The sequence below is a fragment of the Saccharomycodes ludwigii genome, chromosome II (genome assembly GCF_020623625.1).
Source record: "Saccharomycodes ludwigii strain NBRC 1722 chromosome II, whole genome shotgun sequence".
Taxonomy (NCBI): Eukaryota; Fungi; Ascomycota; class Saccharomycetes; order Saccharomycodales; family Saccharomycodaceae; genus Saccharomycodes; species Saccharomycodes ludwigii.
This window is the reverse complement of record NC_060201.1, coordinates 1,066,463-1,085,547: the sequence shown is the minus strand read 5'-3', so window position 1 is coordinate 1,085,547 and position 19,085 is coordinate 1,066,463. Positions and strand designations below refer to the sequence as shown.

The 19,085-nt window shown below is 30.3% G+C and overlaps 7 protein-coding genes across 7 annotated transcripts; 3 read left to right on the top strand and 4 right to left on the bottom strand.

Moving 5' to 3' along the window:
• Nucleotides 1-333: 333 nt before the first annotated feature.
• On the top strand, nucleotides 334-5,430 carry DOP1 (Dop1p; the record flags this gene model as incomplete). The annotated part of the gene is made up of 1 exon (XM_046080557.1): nucleotides 334-5,430. The coding sequence occupies one exon, from the start codon at nucleotides 334-336 to the stop codon at nucleotides 5,428-5,430; it is 5,097 nt and encodes a 1,698-aa protein (XP_045935894.1).
• A 56-nt stretch (nucleotides 5,431-5,486) lies between these two features.
• MTQ2 (S-adenosylmethionine-dependent methyltransferase) lies at nucleotides 5,487-6,179 on the bottom strand (the record flags this gene model as incomplete). The annotated part of the gene is made up of 1 exon (XM_046080556.1): nucleotides 5,487-6,179. One exon carries the CDS (start codon nucleotides 6,177-6,179, stop codon nucleotides 5,487-5,489), a length of 693 nt encoding a protein of 230 aa, XP_045935893.1.
• A 268-nt stretch (nucleotides 6,180-6,447) lies between these two features.
• CLF1 (Clf1p) lies at nucleotides 6,448-8,628 on the top strand (the record flags this gene model as incomplete). The annotated part of the gene is made up of 1 exon (XM_046080555.1): nucleotides 6,448-8,628. The coding sequence occupies one exon, from the start codon at nucleotides 6,448-6,450 to the stop codon at nucleotides 8,626-8,628; it is 2,181 nt and encodes a 726-aa protein (XP_045935892.1).
• Nucleotides 8,629-8,943: 315 nt separating this feature from the next.
• Nucleotides 8,944-10,518, bottom strand: MSL5 (mRNA splicing protein MSL5; the record flags this gene model as incomplete). The annotated part of the gene is made up of 1 exon (XM_046080554.1): nucleotides 8,944-10,518. The coding sequence occupies one exon, from the start codon at nucleotides 10,516-10,518 to the stop codon at nucleotides 8,944-8,946; it is 1,575 nt and encodes a 524-aa protein (XP_045935891.1).
• Nucleotides 10,519-10,860: 342 nt separating this feature from the next.
• Nucleotides 10,861-13,662, bottom strand: CFT2 (cleavage polyadenylation factor subunit CFT2; the record flags this gene model as incomplete). Its single annotated transcript, XM_046080553.1, has 1 exon — nucleotides 10,861-13,662. One exon carries the CDS (start codon nucleotides 13,660-13,662, stop codon nucleotides 10,861-10,863), a length of 2,802 nt encoding a protein of 933 aa, XP_045935890.1.
• A 539-nt stretch (nucleotides 13,663-14,201) lies between these two features.
• Nucleotides 14,202-16,247, top strand: SCDLUD_001742 (uncharacterized protein; the record flags this gene model as incomplete). Its single annotated transcript, XM_046076858.1, has 1 exon — nucleotides 14,202-16,247. One exon carries the CDS (start codon nucleotides 14,202-14,204, stop codon nucleotides 16,245-16,247), a length of 2,046 nt encoding a protein of 681 aa, XP_045935889.1.
• Nucleotides 16,248-16,456: 209 nt separating this feature from the next.
• HPR1 (Hpr1p) lies at nucleotides 16,457-18,739 on the bottom strand (the record flags this gene model as incomplete). The annotated part of the gene is made up of 1 exon (XM_046080552.1): nucleotides 16,457-18,739. One exon carries the CDS (start codon nucleotides 18,737-18,739, stop codon nucleotides 16,457-16,459), a length of 2,283 nt encoding a protein of 760 aa, XP_045935888.1.
• Nucleotides 18,740-19,085: the final 346 nt, after the last annotated feature.

Below are 19,085 nucleotides of genomic sequence, written 5' to 3'. Positions count from 1 at the left end.
CAAAATGAGAACAGCAGATAAATAAATATTTTTATCACAAGCCAAAAAAAAAAAGAAAAAAAAAAAAAAAAAAAAAAAAAAAAAAAACGGACTTTACGATTGGCCGGAAATTCAGTACTTTCGGATAAGAGCCTTTAAAAAACTATAAACAGAAAAAAAAAAAAAAAAAAAAACAAATAATAATAATGATAATAATAATAATAATTTTTTTTTTTTTTTGCCTTATTTTTAAGTCACTTTTCATTTTACAATTGTTGTATATTATCAACTGCTTGGTGGAGAATAGATAATATTATACAAGGAGAAAAAAAAAAAAATAAATTAAGGTATAGAATGTCATTACCCTTATTGCCTATAGTAACTGATAAAAATAATACTACTAGTAAAAATAATTTAGATCACAAAGAAAAACAATTCAGATCTAGCGTAGAAAAGGCTTTGCAACAATTTGATTATGTTGATGATTGGGCAGATTATATTTCTAGATTGGGTAAGTTGTTAAAAGCTTTAACGAGCTGGACACCAAAATTTGCAAATGTTAGGTATTATGTTCCTCACCCATATCATGTTGCCAGGAGACTATCTTCCTCTCTATCTCCAGATTTACCCTCAGGTGTTCATTCCAAAACATTAGAAGTTTACACTATTATTTTTTCGAAAATAGGCCTGGACACTTTGAACCAACAATGTAATATTTGGGTGCCAGGGATCCTACCTCTAATGAATTATGCATCCATCTCTATTAAACCTCAATTAATTGATTTGTATGAAAATTACTTACTAAATTTAAGTTCTTCAACGCTTGAGATTTTAGCAAAGCCAATGATTGCCAGCTTATTACCTGGTATAGATGATGAAAGTAGTGAATTTCAACCAATGATTCTCAATTTGTTAGAAACTTTAAAGACTAATTTAAATAACGATAATTTATTTTGGCAAAGTTTTTTTCTTATCATGATTCAAAGTAAGGAACACAGGTTAGGCGGTTTGGTGTGGCTAACAAAACAAATGCCATCTTTAAATGCGGTTCCCCATTTGGTTAATAAAAGCATTGCTGATGGTGCAGATAATAAAGCACCAATCAAAGTTTCTTCTAGGGAGGCAATGGAAAAATACGCATTAAGTTTGCTTCTCCCCACTGCAGCTCCTTTGGTTACATTAGAGGCTGGTTTATTAATTAGATGCTTTACTAATTGTTTACACGATGATGATGGAATATTAATTCAAAGAGGGATACTAGATTTATTGTTGCAAAGATTGCATTTGGATTCTCCGATATTTATTTATATCGCTTCTGAAAATGATAAAAGCCTTATGATTATGAGTTTATGTGAATTATTGTTAAAAAAAGATATGTCATTGAACAGAAGAATATGGAGCTGGTTTTTAAAGTCTAACACTGCTACAGGTGTAACAAACACTGTAAATACCAATGACACTGGAGATGTCAATGCAATTTCTCCTCAACAGCTATATTTCGAAACAAATGGATTGAATACTTTACTTCAAGGTCTAGAAAATCTTGCCGAAAATGGAAATCTAATTAAAGCCTTGAAGATCACGCAAAGTTTAATGGATAGGTGGGAAATGGGATGCTTGGTTACTGATAAAATGTTTTTAAAATTGATGAAATGCGTTATTGCAAATAGGGATGACCAAAAGGTTGTCACTTGCGCCTCTCAATTTTTCGATAATGTAGATACTTTTATTATATGGGGTAATGTTTCAAAAACCTTGATTTTTGGACAAAGTTCTGTATCCGAGTTTAATAATTTACGGGATACACCAACTCCTGATTATTTGGTATTAGAGTTTATCTTGGAAAATTTCCATATCGATAATGACCAAGAAATAATTATAAGACATTTGCCGTTGATATTACTACTTTTATTGCATATTAGCCCAAAAAATTACAAATTATGCGACTCTTTAGTGAGGATTATCCCAGAAAGAGCATTCTTACCCATCCAGCATTCTAAAATAACTAAAATCCCATCTATTAAAGAAATTGTCGCACAAATAGTTCATTATTATGGCATAGGAGAACAAGGAGAAGATGCTAATAAGACCAGTTCCACTACATCAGATATTTTTTTACCGTATAGCCCAGAGGATTTAAGCAAGATCATTATTATGTCAATTTATGACCTATTACTCGAAGCTTTTAAAACACCAGATAATAATTTGAATAAAATTTCCACTATTTTTGTCCAATTATATGCGAAAATTCCTGAACTGAGTTCTTCTGATTTGGTGATTGATGCTGATATTTTGGCAACTAAAATTATGGAACTCAAACCATCTGTAGAAACTGGAGCTCCATTTGTGTTTGGTATAATTGATTTATTTATTCACTGCCTTTTGTCAAAATTGGATAAAATTTCCATATCTAAAAATTTACGAGTTATAATAAAATATTTATGGACATATCTAATTAATCAAAATAGACAGTTGGAGGCTATGAACCATTTAAGAACGTTGATTAGAAACATAGACAGACAATATTTGGAAAGTTCTTTGTCTGCTGTTTTTATTGAAGAAGCTCAAATCTATAATAGATTGACCGTTCTAACATGTTTATGGAATTTGGTCGATGAAAGCTCTGCTATGGGTGTTGTTTCGAAACCGTTAGAGTTAGTTTTGGATGAGCTATTTGATAAACAATCTTCAAATTATTTGCCAGTGTCAAAGTGGGTTGTTAATGTATTATCGGTATCTAAATCAAGTAATCAGTTATTAGAATATTTAACAACCTGTCTATTGAGTTTTCAGTTTATCAATAAGAAATCATTTTATCAATTTGATGATATTGAGATTTTCACTTATTACACTCAAACTTTAATTAATGTGTTGACAACCGATGAGGTTGTTGGTTTAAATGTTTTAAATACAGAAGCCACCTCACAAAGATGTATTGAACTATTTGGAATCACCAAGACTTTAGATTTGTCTACCTACAAGAATATTATTGTTGAGATATTTTTGAACTTTTTGGATGTCAAATCCAACTCAAATTCTAAAAGCGTAAGAACTGTTTTAAGTTTTTTCAAACTGGTTTTGAATGGAACAGAATACAACTTTAAAAATATCGTAACTAAATTTTTGGATCTATCGTCCGAATATATTATGTCCTCCTCATCCAACATGGAGGAAGAATTAATTACTGTATCCTTGTTGGATATCTTATCGAACGTTTTGGCGTTGTCACATTCAAAGAATATTGAATTGGATATTTTTGACAATTCAGATGCGCATTTGAAATATGTTGATTTTTTGGTTACTTCCATATCCTTTATTAATTCACCATCAATAATATCCTCGTACGTCAAATTGTTAACCGAAAGTATTTTATATTTTCAAAAGGGTGTTTTCAATATTATTTTACCTCTGGCAACTGCTATGATCCAAGGCGCTAAAACGTTATTTGACAAAGAATATTTTTCGAAAAATGAATACAGCAACTATGAACAGTTTGCATGTATCCTGGATGGCATCGAGGAGTTGATCCAAGTTTCACATAGCTATCTAGCTGCAGAAGAAAATAGCAATTTGTTAAGTATTCGCAGCAGTGATTTTTTGCAAAACGTTGTATCAAATGTTTTTTCTTCTGACAAAGGCACCGAGGATGAAGCTAAAAAATTACTAATTCGTAGACAAGTTGTTTTGCAGTCTTTTGACACAATTGTTAAATATTGTTATAATATTTGGAATAGTACGGTGGATACGACTACCCTTGCCACTAAAGTTGATGATGATCCATTTGCAGAATCAAAATATCATCAGGCCTGCAAGTATAAGTATAAGAGCAGAAAATTAATGGAAAATTTGTTCAATTTGGAGCCCATTGAAGTTTTAGTTTGTTTGATTGAAGAAAATAACAATGATTCTTCCATTTTTAAAGTGGTCCACGCTTTAGATGGCAACAGACCAATGTTAACCCTACCACATTTGTTCAAAATGATTGTTTTCAGATGTAATCCGACGTCCAACTATTTAGATGAGCATAGCAAAACGATTATTTCATCTACGAATATTTCGTTTAAACTTGTTAATATAATTGAATTTGTTTTAAAATATATCGCCACCTTGGAATATTCTGCCATTGAAGATTTTTATAAAGAGTTTTTGTCTTTTATTAAAGATGTTGTTAACAATAGCCATTTCTACGACATGATTTCGATTAAGATTTTGCAAATTATTGCACTAGTATGTGAAAAAATCAAGCATTCTAAGTTTGGTATTGACAAAAAAGTTCGAAAAGAATATTCTGATTTATTTAATAAGTATATTTTATCTGTGGAAACTGAACCTCGTATTATTAAAAACAGAAAAACTTTTGAGGCCCTAAAATTTGTTGTCCAAAGGATGGAATATATTGTTTGTGATGAGAATTCATCAGACAAATTTAACGCCACACTATCTGCCTTAATAGCTACCTATGTTACTCCCTTTTTCAAAAACCCTACGGAGTTACCCTCGTATATAGTAGAATTTCTGGTAGTTTTGGCACCATATGCCGCTAAGATCAAAAGCTGGAAATTATTATTAACCGACTTATTTATGAACAATAAAATGTTTTTCACTTTTAGTAGAGAGAACAGCAAATGCTGGCAAAAAATTATTTTTGAATGGTCGCAATACTCTGAAAATAAGACCAAAATAATTGATGAATTGTTAGTCACGGTATCGACATCATCTGCCAATCCATTCAATTCTTGGTCGAAATCAGAGGTTGGTTCAAAAGGTCGTGCTTATTTTAAAATGTGTTATTTACTATTAATTTCGCCACAGGATCAATACATGCTAAAATTCTTGGATCTGGTTAGTGAAGTTGAAAGATGTTGTTTGAGTGATAATATTGAGCCTATAGTTAAGTCCATGGGATTTCTTTTGTTAAGATGTATTTTTTTAAAGTTTCAACCGATGCATTTTCTAAACAGTTGGAGTACAATCACTTTTATTTTACAAAGTAACTTCCAAAAAATATACGATCAGGGTGTTAAAAATAATGATAAAGATTTGCAATTATTTTTCCAAATGTGCAAAACCTTAGATACTTTGTTGGTTTTAAACAATGAAGAATTTAATTCCACTCAAGAATGGATATTTGTTATCGATACAATAAACTGTATTTATAAAACTGAACCATTCGTAGCATTAATGGACACTTTGGCTGAAAAACTAGACTGTGACGACAAAGAAAAGGAAGACAAGATAAACAGCAATGAAAATTCGATTGAATATAACGAAAATAAAGTTCCTATGTTAGTTGGAATCCACAAAATCGCTAGTTTTTCCGATCTAAATAAGTTCTGTTCAAAAATAAGCTGTGCTACATATAAATCTTTGTATGGATCTATTGATAAAGTAGAAGAAGAAGAGATTATTCAAGATTCGATTAATGATTTATTTGAATACTGTGATTTGTAATAAAGTTGTTGACTAGTATAGCCTGTATTTATGTATGTATAATACAACTTTTACTTTTAAAAATTTGTTTTTATTTTCTGAAATTTGTATACACTAAGTACCTCCCAACCTGCCTTTCTTTTCTCTATCAAATCGACTTTCCAACCATGCCCTTCCATTCTCAATTGGATCTCTTGGGGTTTGTTTCGAGCACAAAATAGAATGTATGCTACTCCCTTGGGTGATAAAATATTGTGTAGATTATTTAGTAGTTTATTTGTAACAACTAATCCATCTTCGCCTCCTAGCAATGCCAAGTCTAACCAACCTTCATCATTTGTGCCAGGTGGTAAGTTAGGTACCGCTTCTGCTGGCACATAAGGTGGGTTAAAAACCAGTAAATCAACCGAATTACTTTTTAAGCCTGCAACCAAATCCATAAGAAGCGGATCCACTATAGTTGTTGTCTGTAGATCTTTAGTTGGGGGATTTTTTTTTATGGTTTGTAAGGTAGCATCGATGGCCCATGGGTTTATATCTACTGGCAAATACAATCCTTTATTTGTTGGTATAGCATGTTGATGTAAAAATGTGGTTACAATTCCTGAGCCACAACCAATTTCTAATATGATGGGGAAATAGTTGTCTTTTTCAAAGATTGATCTTAAAAAGGATAATTCAGATTCTAAAGAATCTAATAAAAGAAATGAATCCTCTGCTGGTTCATATACCCTATCATAATCACAATTATATAATGGTGTGGCTAGCATAGCAGTTGTTATTATTATTGTTTTTTTTTTTTTTCTGTATTTATTTTATAATATATTAAAATATGAAACCTTTAAAATTTTTTTATAAAAAAAAAAAAAAAAAAAAAAAAAAAAAAAGAAAAGCGTGTGTTTTTAACAAATTGTATTGCTTATTCGTAAAGCAATGTTATTTGTCAACTTCCCAATTTTGCAAGAAAAACAAATTGTATCAATAATCACAACGAATAAAGCTCATTAGATTAAACTAATAAGCCTAAAAAAAAAAGAGATGAATAATAGCGAAATTAATAATATATCAAATTTGGCTACAGACAGCAATGCTGGTGATGGTGTGGATAGTGAAATGAAGTTGATTAGAGATGCTTATATACAAAAAGAACTAAAACAAAATGTATCAAAAAATAAACGAAAATTGCACATAGATATTTTGGATTTAGAAGAATTAAAATATTTTCAAAATTTAAAAAGAAGAGAATTTGAAGAATATTTGAAAAGAAATAGACTTGATGGACCACAGTGGATAAGGTATGCAGATTATGAAGTTGAACAAAGAGATATACAAAGAGCTCGCTCTATATTTGAAAGAGCGTTAAGAGTGAATAATGCAAATATTCCTCTATGGATTCATTACATTGACGTAGAGTTGAAAAATAAAAGTATTAATCATGCAAGAAATTTATTAGATAGAGCAACTACTCTTTTACCGCAGGTTAGTAAATTATGGTATAAATACGTTTATGTGGAAGAGGCGTTGGGACAAATTGAATTAGCAAGAGAAGTTTTCCGCAAATGGATGGAAGTAACGTCCAATGAAACAGATTGGGATTCTTACGTTGAATTTGAAATACGGCATCAAAATTATGACAATGTTAGAAAACTTTTTAGCAACCATTACCTTAAAAAACATTCCAACGCAGAATCTTGGTTAAAATGCGTCAATTTTGAACAAAATTATTCGAGCGTTTCTAATGTAAGGAATGTATATTCATTGGCTGTAGATACATTGGCAAATAATGGCAATCAAATCAATGCTCTGGCTAAAGTTGTATCCCATTTTGCCAATTGGGAATGTGAGCAAGGTGAAATGGAAAGGGCTTCAAAATTGTACGAAATTTGTCTAAAACAATGGCCTAATAATGCACTGTTGAAAAATTTCTACGCTATTTTTGCTAAACAATTCGGTGACAAAGAATTCATATTAGATAAAAGGGCAGCCCAATACAGAGAGCAATTATTAAATAATCCAACTTTATATACAGTATGGTGGATCTATTTTGATTTACTTGAAAATACTAGTACTAATACTGATAATTTAAAAGAAGCGTTTGAATTGTTTGAGGGAATTTCATCCACACCAAACAGTTTGGAGAAAACTGATGAATGGAAACAATATATATGGATATGGATTAGAATTTTGACAACGTCTGAGTTAAAATATGGAGTTCGGCACACGACGTCAAAATATGAGTATTTGGTTAATCAAGTTTTGAAGAAGATTCAAAAGTTTACCTTTGGTAAGATATGGGTAATGTATGCTAAATACTTAATAAGAAATCTTGGGGATGTTAAAAAGGCTAGAAAAACCTTAGGATATGCCCTGGGAAGATACCCGAAAAAGTCAATTTTTCATAAATATATTAAATTGGAATGTGATTTAAAGGAATTTGATCGTGCACGGAAACTATATGAAAAATTAATTGAATTTGAACCATTAAATCTTCAATCCTGGCTGGACTATGTAAAATTGGAGGACACTTTGGGCGACATAGAGAGATGTCATGGTATTTTTAATGCTGGATTGAAAGTGTTTATCTCAACTGATGAAGAAAAAAAAAGGGACGAAAAATTGTTACCGAAATGGTATAATGAATACATTAAATTTGAAACCGAGCAAAGTGAATATACGGAAGCCCGAAAACTGTGGAATGATTTCTGTAATAAAGTGGGGGACACAGAAACTCAAATATGGGTTAATTGGGCTTATTGGGAATGCTCGGCACCTACTGATTCTCAATTAGAAGTCTTGGACAAATATAGTGATGAAAACGAGGATTCTGAAAGTGAGGATATGATAAATTTTGATATTACTCAAGAAAACATTGAAAATGGACGTAAAGTTTTAGAAAAAGCATTGGTTAACTTCCGTGGAGATCCAATAAAAAGGCTTGCTATTTTAAAAAAATATGTGATATTTGAAAAGACCTATGGCACTAATGAACATTTGAAGCATATACAATCTAGATTGCCGATTATTAAACATGTATTACTGAAAAAAAATGGAATTGAAAAAGATAGCATTCAATACCAGTTTCCTGATGATGCAAACCTCTCTAATGGAAAAAAGGACGAAGAAAACCAAGAAAGTGAGGAAAACTTAGCGTCAAGTAACCCAATGTTAAAATTACTAACAAAAGCAAAAGAATGGAAGGAACAGCAATATCAGGGATAAGTGTGATGGATCACAATTTAATTTTTTTTTTTTTCTTTCTTTCTTTTCTTTGTTATTATCGCTAACATACCCATAAATACATACTTATAAAGAAGTTTTCCTTTTAGTTGTAATTGACATAAATGTGAAAAATTCTTCTACATATAGAGAATTTTAACAACATAAATTTGTGTAAACATAATAATGTGTGCTTTCCAATTATATAAACAAATATATAGTCTAGTAATTCTAAATATACACATAAAGCAAAATGGTAGAAAAAGAAAGGGAAAAAGAGGCGGGGGGTAAAAAACAAAAAAAACACTTTCTTTTAGTTTATAAACCAGGAGGACCACTCAAGCCGGGTGGCAGCTGGGACGTATTATTCAATGATTCCAAGGACATACCCGGTGGCAATGGAAAAAATTGTTTTTCCTCTTCGTCAAAGTTTTCTTGCTCTTTATTCATATCTTCATCAAAAATAGTGGGTGGTGGTGGTGGTGGTGGTGATAATGGTGTAGAAGAGGTATTAGTCAAATCTAAGCCTGGTGGCAACGGCGTTTTAACATTTTGGTTAATCGAGATATTTGGAGTCGGTTTGGATTCTTGCCTTACGATATTAATGCTTTTTACAATAGTCTTGTTATTATTTTGAACACGAGTTTCATCTTTTTTACCTCCTCTAACTTGAGTATTATACCTACTAACCTCTTGCAGGTATCTGTTATTTTGCTGGGGTTGAGGTTTTAGTGGTCCATTATTTAAATGCCTTCTTTTATGAGTATTATTGTAGTTTTCAATAACATCATTAGAAGGTGAGAATCTTTTGTTACTGGGATTGTTGTTGTTGTTGTTGTTGTTATTATTATTATTATTATTATTATTATTATTATTATTATTATTATTATTATTATTATTATTATTATTTTGTTTAATAGTGGTAATAGTATTATTGTAATTGTTAATAGTGCTTCGATTATAATTGCCAAGTGTGCTACTATTGTTATTCCGTTGATTAGCTTTAGATAGAATAATACAATCTTGGGCAACATGTCCAGGTTGACCACATTTCTCACAAATAATCTTATTAGCATAGTTTTCTCTCTGAGGACAGTCAAACCTTTTGTGTCCTTTCAATCCACAGATTGCACAAGGCCTATTGTCTTCTCTTAAGGTTCCATTTAGTTCTGCCAATTCTCTTAGTTGTCCCCTCTTCAAATCATTTTGCCCTTCAGGCGATGTAACTGCCTTAATTACCACTGATTCACAGGCTTTAATGCCTTTAGCCAATTTTTCTTCTGAATCTGCGATAATCACACAATGCAAAGGTTCTGATAAGTTCATGGCACCCTTTGGTAAATCAGCTGCCGTTTTCCCCTCCTTGACTGAGCCTTTTCCTCTAATAGCAATCTTACAACCAGAAGTTTGTTGCAACTGTTTTAATGTATTTCCACGTGGTCCTAATAGTAGTCCCACAAAGTTTACATTAGGAAACTGCTCGACTGGGATAAAATACTTGTCCTTAAAACTATTTGGTTTTTTATAATTTAATGGGGCTTTATAATGAGGAATCATTTTTAATGCAATATCTATTAATCTATGTCTTTCATCTTCTAATTTTTTTTTAAATCTTTGTTCTCTGGAATTAGTTCTTCTCCCCTTTGCATCATAAATTGGCGGCGGTGAGGGCGACCTTTCCCTTTGTGGTAGATGGCAATAATCGATAATATTATTGTTTAAAATATTAGTTATTTCTTCTATTCTATAATAAACTTGGTAACATATAGCTTGTTCTGGGGTGATCATACTAGATATTATTTTTTTTGGTAGAGTATTGTTATTTTGATAATTACGTTCAGTTGGTGGTAGTGATCTCGTCCACAACCCATCACTACTTACATCTTTAGACATCTTTTGTATATAACAAGTTTTTCCTTCCTTTCGAGGGGGGGATGGTTCTTTTTGTTTACTTTTTTTTTTTTTTTTGATATTCTAAATGTGATATTGGTTTTTATATGAAAATGGATACTTTAAGTCCAAATTAGCTTTAAACAAAAAAGTAAAAAAGAATAGAAAAGAAATTGTTCAAGAGAGAGAATTATACAAATGGAGGTCATAAAGTTTAAATTCTCCACGAAATAAATAATAATAATAATAATATAAAAAGAAAGCAAAAGAAAAGAAAAAAAAATAAAAAATAAAAAACTTGTCCTTGTTTCTATTAATCTCGGACATCGGACTTAGTAGTCCAATTCAAAAGGTAGCTAACATGTTTTTAACAATCTTTTTAATTTCGTAAAATAATTTATCTGGTTTTCCATCAACGATAGTTTCACTATCACTTATTTTCTTAATAGCAACCTTATCGTTCACCACTAATGTTCCATCGCCTTTAAATTCGGTTTTATAATTCCTTGCGTTTAAAATTCTTCTTAAATCAGTTAATTTCACATCTCCGATATGTATATTGTTGTTATAATGCTGGGCTGTTGAGTACTTTGAGTCAATGTCCATATTATCATGTAACGGTTGCAATACAAATTTGAATCTATGTCTTGTATTATCTTCTTCGCTCTTAACTAGTTTCCCTTGAACATCAGTAATCCTGTATTTTCCATTTAATATCTTTTGCCAATGTAAAGTCTTTTCCAACTCTGGGGAAATAAAAATATCTAAACTTTTAAAACTCGTTGCAAACTCATGTTCCTTTTGGTCATTAAGATAGACAATCTCTACCCCATTGTTCGTGGAAAATGAAGTAGAAGCGGAGGAAGGTACTAGCTTTGATGTTCCCATGATGCCTTTTACATTAAAAGCTTTTTCTGATTCAATAAATATCATTTTTTTGGGTTTTAATAAGGGCAAGATAATTTCCATTGATCTTTGGTCAACAAATGAGGACATATCTATGAATGCAAGGTTACAATCAATTTTAAATTTTTTCACTTCTATTTCTGATTTAGTAGGCATGGATCCCAATGGATTCAAATACGATATATCATCAAATAATATTTTTTCTCTTTGTTCAACGGATTGTCTTCTTTTAATATTGTCCTTCTTACCTTTATTATTCCTATTTTTGTTCTTATTTTTCTTTTTTAAAGCTACTTTTTTGGTTAATTTTGTAACCATTGCTGGATCATAATCGTCACCATCTTCCTCTTCTTCCTCTTCTTCTTCTTGCTCTTCCTTGTTACCATCGTCATCGTCATAATTATCGTCATCGTCATCGTCACCATCAGAGTCTGAACCTGAATTTAATCTTTTTTGTAATTCGGGAATATATATGTCATCTTCTTCTTCAATAGGAATAAATTGTGAAAAATCTACAATTTCACCATATTCATCTTTCTTAGTCAATGATTTGGGTTGTTTATATGGAAATGTTTGTTGTTTTATAGTCATATTCGCTGTGATTATTGTATCCATCGGTACTTTAAAGTTAAGCAACTGTTTTTCACTATTATAAACCTCCCCATTACCTAATTTACCATTTTGGTTGTTATCCTCTACATTCTGGTCATCATCATCCTCATCACTTGAATCATCCATAATTAATCCATTTAAGGATCTTTTTTTGTTTTCTTGCTGAATATTTTCCCATTCATACTGTAAAGTTGTCCTCTTAAGTTCTCTTTCTTTTATAATATCCTTATACTTAACAAGATTCTGGTCATCTAGATTGGTTTGTTTCGATATCTTCAAGAAAATATCCTTGCTGTAATGACTTGGTTTACCATTATTGTAGGTATTAGATGACAGTTTATAAGTGATCATATCTTTCAATACAGGAGTTTGAATAAATTGGTCAGTCAACAAAATAGAGTACTTCCCGGTTACAGATAAAAGAGCTTGATTAAATAATAACTCCGAATCTGATATAAAATATATTCCACCATTAACCATCGACATTTTATTTCTGTTTTTATTTTGTTTTAGTTCTTCTGGTGTCACAATTTTAATGTTCAAATCAAATGGTGTTTTATTGTCCCTACTCTGCCATGTTTTCACAATAGAGTTGGATAGCCATTCGAGCATACTTTTCGCATAAGTCAAAGATCTACCTTTTGAATAACAAAGCAAGTATATTGGAGGAGCTGTTGCCATTTTACGATTCAATGTTTTATTTTCATAAATAAAGTCCATAACACATGCAACTAAATCCAAAAATCTGCCACCAATAGTAGTCGGTATTAAAATGGTATTACTGTTGGAACTGTTAAGGAATTCCTGCAATATCTTTTTGAAAAGATCTAATTTTCTCCTCCATGATAACGAATTTTGGCTACTAACCGTATATTTAGTGGATGCAATAATTCCACTTGGTCTTTGCAATGCAGTTATTGGTTTTGAAGTGCCAGTATCTATCATTTGTGAACCATTAATTAAAGTATCTCTTGTGTGATTCCAACGTGGACAATAAATTAATTTTTCCTCTTGAAAATAGGAAACACACCAGATAACACCACCAATGGAATGTCCCGAGTTAAAACCAACAAATGACAATCCATCGAATTTATCATTATTTTCAGTGTTGGTAGCAACGTCGGTGAAAGTAATACTTTTCAAATCAATTGTCTGAGAATATTTAACAGATCTAATATAATCAAAGGCAATTTCTATATCTTCTAAATCTAACTGGGATTCAATAAAAGGCCCAATAAGTTTACAATCGGTATATAATTCAATCGTTGAAACTCTCCCCAAACTTATTATTGGTAGTGTAGAATAAACCAAGATTTGGTTGTTATAAAAAATTGAAGTGAAAAGGGTGAATAAAAAAGCATATGACCCTAAACAATCAATAGAAGATTGTGAAATTAGAATTATATTTACATCAGATATTATAGGTTCCCAAAATTCGATTAATTTGTTAGAAATTGTGGCAGAGTCTTCAAATTCCTCGGTATTTACTTGATTTTTGGAATTAGTGTAGAACCAACCTGGATCCAATAGTATAGTCACATTTTCAAATTTCAATAAAGAACCATGAAAAGATAAGGTGTTATTTTTGTCGTCCTTTACTTCGCATAGAGATGTAAGAGTAAATGTCATTTTTATACGTTAGTACCCTTTTAAGTGTATCAATTTCTTTATATGTTTTATCTATCTATTCTCTTTGGGCGTTGGTGCTTGTTGCTGGTGCTTGTTGCTGGTACTTATTGTTAGTACTTATTGTCATTAAATGTGGTACATTGTTTTTTTTTTTTTTGTTTTTCTTTTTTTTGAGGAAAAACAAAGAAAAAGTTTTTTTGTTTCTTTAAAAAAATAAAAAATGGACTTAATGTCCAATTATATGTTTTATCCGAAAGTCGGAAATATAGTTTGTTGTCTTTATGCACGGATGTTTGTTTTTCTTTTCTCGCGTAAAAAAAAAAAAAAAAAAAAAAAAAAAAAAATGCATGTCAATTTGATAACAAACTTAGCCCTTATCTTTTCTTCCCCTTTTTTATAAAATATCTACAAATGTATCAAAAAATAAGCATTCTTTTTTCCCTTTTTTTCTTTTTTTTTTTTTTGTTAAGAAAAGAGGATAATACACCTTAGTAGCTGCTATGTGGCTACAAAAATAAAATTAAACATAAAAACTAGTAATGAATCTACCTTTTGAAATTATAGATAAAATATCTAGGTCTGATCTATCTAACTGCACGACCAATCTTGCATGGAGTAAGATCATACCAGATTTTTATAAAAATGTAGTCCATGTAAATTTAGGAATCATCATAATCCATGAAACCAGTGACAACAATGAATTCTGCTCTGGTGATATTCAAATTCCTAAGTTTAATGGATTCAGAGGGTCCAATAACGTTATGGAAATTAATTGCAAACGAGCCGATGAGGATTGGTTGAATGGTAGCGGTCGTGATATTGTATATGCTAGAAGGCTTTATGAATCCTTTAAAAATTTTCGTAAAAAATATTCTTCTTTATTATTAGTGATTAACACAAACGATGCTAATAATAATGATAATGAGGAGGAGCAGGAGCAGGATAATGATAAAAAAATAAATCAAGAAGATTATGGATATTTCTTATCAAACATTTCGAGTAATACTAAAGATAATAATAATTTTCAAACTGTAATAACCTATTTGATATCATTTTTGCTGTTATATCCAACTACCCCCTTTTCGATTATTTTAAATTCAAAATCAAAATACTTAAATAATTTGTATTTTAATAAACTACGCTGCCTCAACAATACTATTAATAATAATAATAATAATAATTTGGAACGCTTAAATGAATTACATATTTTCGGACCTACTATCATGTCTACAAACATAGAGTTACTTTTTCAAAATACATATCTAAATGAAATTGCTAAGATATACTGTTTAAAAGTCAACTACTTCAATCAAAACAATGACGCCTCCTGTTGTTATGCTGCTCAAATTGGAACGCAGCTTACTGCTCCAAATTTAAAAGAGATTGGTAAATTGGAACTCCATATTCAATCCTTATCTTGTTCTATCGTCGAATTGGCATTATTTTTCAAAAGATGTCCTCTTTTAAGGAAAATTAACGAATTACTTATAATCGACGATAATGATATGAATTTTAAGACAACTAATACCATTAAACAAACTACCATTACGATTAAGCTACCCAAATTAGAGGAAATTGGGCTAAACATAAATTATTTTGCTAAGTGCAATAGCAATACTAACGCAAAAACTTTATTTTACATTGATGGCTCCCTAGTGGAACAGAATTTAACATTTATCTCTTCTATAAGAGTTTTAAACATATTAAAAGACTCTTCAGACGAAATTTGTATTAACAATTGCTACTTCCCAAAGATTATTTCACTCACCGTTTCCAAAAATTATGATTACTCAAATATTGTTCTTGGTGATAATATCTGTTTTAGAAATGTCACTTATTTAAAATTAATATCCCTAGATGACCTAGATATGTTAAACAACGACAAATTCATTGATTTGCATGTTATTCACTTCCAATATAATACCTACTACGATCTATCTAAATTATTAACCAGGGTAAACAACACTCGGTATTTTTTTTTGAACAAAATTCACACGTTCATTATAGAACCTAAATTAATGTACCATGAAGATGCTTCAGCAAAAATAGATTCCAAATATATATGTAATTGTTCTGAATTAATTGCTAATTTAAACGTCAGAGTTGAAAACTTTAATATTATTGTCGGGTCAGATCTTTCATTCATCAAAGAAGTAATATTATTTAATAACAATGGTAAACCAGTACCTTCTTTCCAAGTTAACATTATAGTGTCCTCCGATTCTAGTGATATTATTACTTTTTTTAAACAAGAAATCAAATCTATTTATAGGTATAATGTAATAAACAGATTCGCATTAGGTGCAATGGGAAATATAGATAAAAATATACATAAAAATTACAGAGATAATACAATTAGCAATCCAAATTTAGGTTCAGATCCGAAAAAGGATACAAATCTTGATGAGAATCACGAAGACAATATAGAATATGCAATAAGTGATTACGATATATTTTGGCCCATTAACCCATCATCATTTAGAAAAAACAGGTTATTTAATGGAAATAGTGTACAAACTTCAAGGAGGTTAAGTGTCAGTGACAGTTGGTGCAATTCTATTTCAAACAAAAAGCAAAGAATTTAGTATGGAAAAAAATAAATAAAAAATAAGTAAATAAAATTTTTTTTTTTTTTTTAGGTTATAAAAATAATTACACATATAATTTTTACATTTTATAGGATTTGGACGCAGAATTATATCTAGATATATAGTTTGAATACTTAACATCAATAAAATTTTTAGAAAAAAAAAAAAAAACATAAAAATATAAAGAGAGTTAGTCAGCTATTCATTTAATTTTTTTTTTTTTCGTCTGGTTCCACTTTAACTTTTTTATTTCTTGATCTATATACATCATCATCGTCATATAAATCTTCCATTATTTTACGTTTTCTCATTACCATCTGTCTTGGTTCCGGCGTTGTTGTATTACTTCTAGAGATAAGACTAGCAGTGGCAGTAGAAGTATTATTAGATCTCAAATGCTTCCTTACTTTTTCCAATTGTGTTTGGATACCTCTTTGTCTAATTGTTTCAATATATCCTTGTGCTTCCTTTATTTTCATTTCTTGTTCTTTATCTAAGTGGGCTTGGTTATCCAAATCATCTCGTATACTTTGTTCAATCAATTTAGAATCAAACAACCCATTAATACCAGTCCGTTCATCGACTTGGTTAAATTCAAATAAATGTTTGTTTCTCAACAGTCTTAAATATCTCCAATCTTGAAGTGCACTATCGTTATCATCACTTTGGCTCTTGCTATCACCTGCACCTTCTTGGTTGAAATCATACTTACTCTTTAATTCGTTGTATAACAGAACATCTACATCATCATTGTTACCAGTTGTTGTAATATCTGAATCCAAATCATAACCAATTTTCCATATATTATTTATTTTGCTATCACCTAGTTTAATAAAGGATTTTTTTTTAAATGAATAATTTATTCGAGGTAAATCATCAATAGATGTGCCAATAATATCTTGACATATCATAGTACTGGGTTTCATATCGCTAGGTATGGCAGTGCTAGCATTAAAATTTAATCTCTCCATCAATAGATGTTTACTTTCAAAAGTAAATAGTTTTTCTAATCTTTCAATAAAAACAGGATCATAGTGTCTATAAAAATCCGAAATAGTTTTAATATTTGTAAGTGATAACTCCTTTAAATGTTCAAAAATTATTTTGGAGTTCTTATCAACCATTAACTTTTCCTCCAAATCCAAGTTCTTACTCAAATATATTGATGCAAGATCATCATGTTCATATAAATTTTTGTAAAAAAACAAAACATTAAATAACCTAATGATAATATATTTTCTATGAAAATCAGACTTGGAGTTCTGTAACAATGTGTTGAAATCCAAAGATTTCTTGTCCAATTTGACATCTACATCAAACAAGGAGTTCATTATTGCATTTTCGTAAATTTTGTAAAGTTCGATGTTAGGCGGTAAAGGTTTACGCATATTTTCATATTTCCAGCCAATACTACAAATTTGTTTGTTTAGTGCATTTTGTATACTAAAAAAATCTTGCTTATTTCTTTCCACAGTTTCGTAAAATGTTCTCTCTTTACCAATTAAAAATTTAATAAAGTCATTTAATCTTTTCGAAAAACTTTTGTATTTTGTCTGTCCTGAAACGTCGTGTTCTAGCTTGGTAAATGCATTGAATGGATTATCCAAAATCATTGTCTTAATATGTAAATAATCATAGATAAATGGTGGTAATTTAGCATCATTAGTAACAACACTATTACCTTGGGTGATATTATTTTCTGTAGCGGTAGTATCATCAATGCCGTTGGTAGAGGCGTTACTCTTTGCAACTAAACATTCTTTGTTGGTATTAACACCCTCATCTAATGTACACAACTGGGATATTAACCATTGAAATTGCATAACTAACCTATTGTCCAATAAAGTATTGAATTTATTATTTACAGAAAGTTTTTTAATAAAATTATTAATTTCCAATAAAAATGATGACAATGGCGCTCTAATACCGCTTAGGTTATTAAACCCATATTTTAGGGGGGTTGTTTCTTTGCCCTGTTTCAACCATTCTATTCTAGAAAAAACATATTTTATAAAGATTAATTGATGTTCAGTATTTGGGAATAACTGGAAAACAGTTATTATACTCTGAAAATATAAAGTTGTCCATGGATCAACCACTTTGGATATGGGCGTTGATGTGGCTAAATTTGATCTACAGTAATAAATCATGTCTAAAATACCACAAAACTTATACATTAATCTTAATTCTGTTGGTGGTTGATCAAAAGTGTCAATATTTTTTTCTTGTTGAGTAGTATTGGCAGAACAGCTCTTTTTGTAATTGTTAAACCATTCAATAAAGAGAGCTTCTATAGCCAAAACCTTAAGTGTGGATATAGCTGACTCTTTCACATTGTGCTCTTCAACTAACCATTCTCCCTCCGATAAATCTGGAGAGAAATATTCTTTATCTAGTGGATAGGATAAAATTGATTCGGTGCATTCTATATGATCGAATTGTTTGGTTAAATAGTCAATATACTTAGATATGGTATTATCAATTGACATTAAAAGAGGAAGAAGTTGTTGTTGTTGTTGTTGTTGTTGTTGTTGTTGTTGTTGTTGTCATAAATGTTTTATGTAGATATAATATAAAAAATAAATTTGTATATATTGTATTATATTATTTATAAAATATTTTTTGTATTGTATGTCCTTATAACTGTTTTATCCGAGATTTTATATACTTTAAATGCGGACTTGAAGATAAAAAAACATGAAACGCACGAGTAAATTATACGTTAATTCAGCAATGCTTTTCTTTTTTCTTTTTTTGATGAACTTAAGATACCATTTTTTCCCTTTCTTTCCTCTCCCATCCAATTCTAGCTACTAATAACAATCCATCCATATA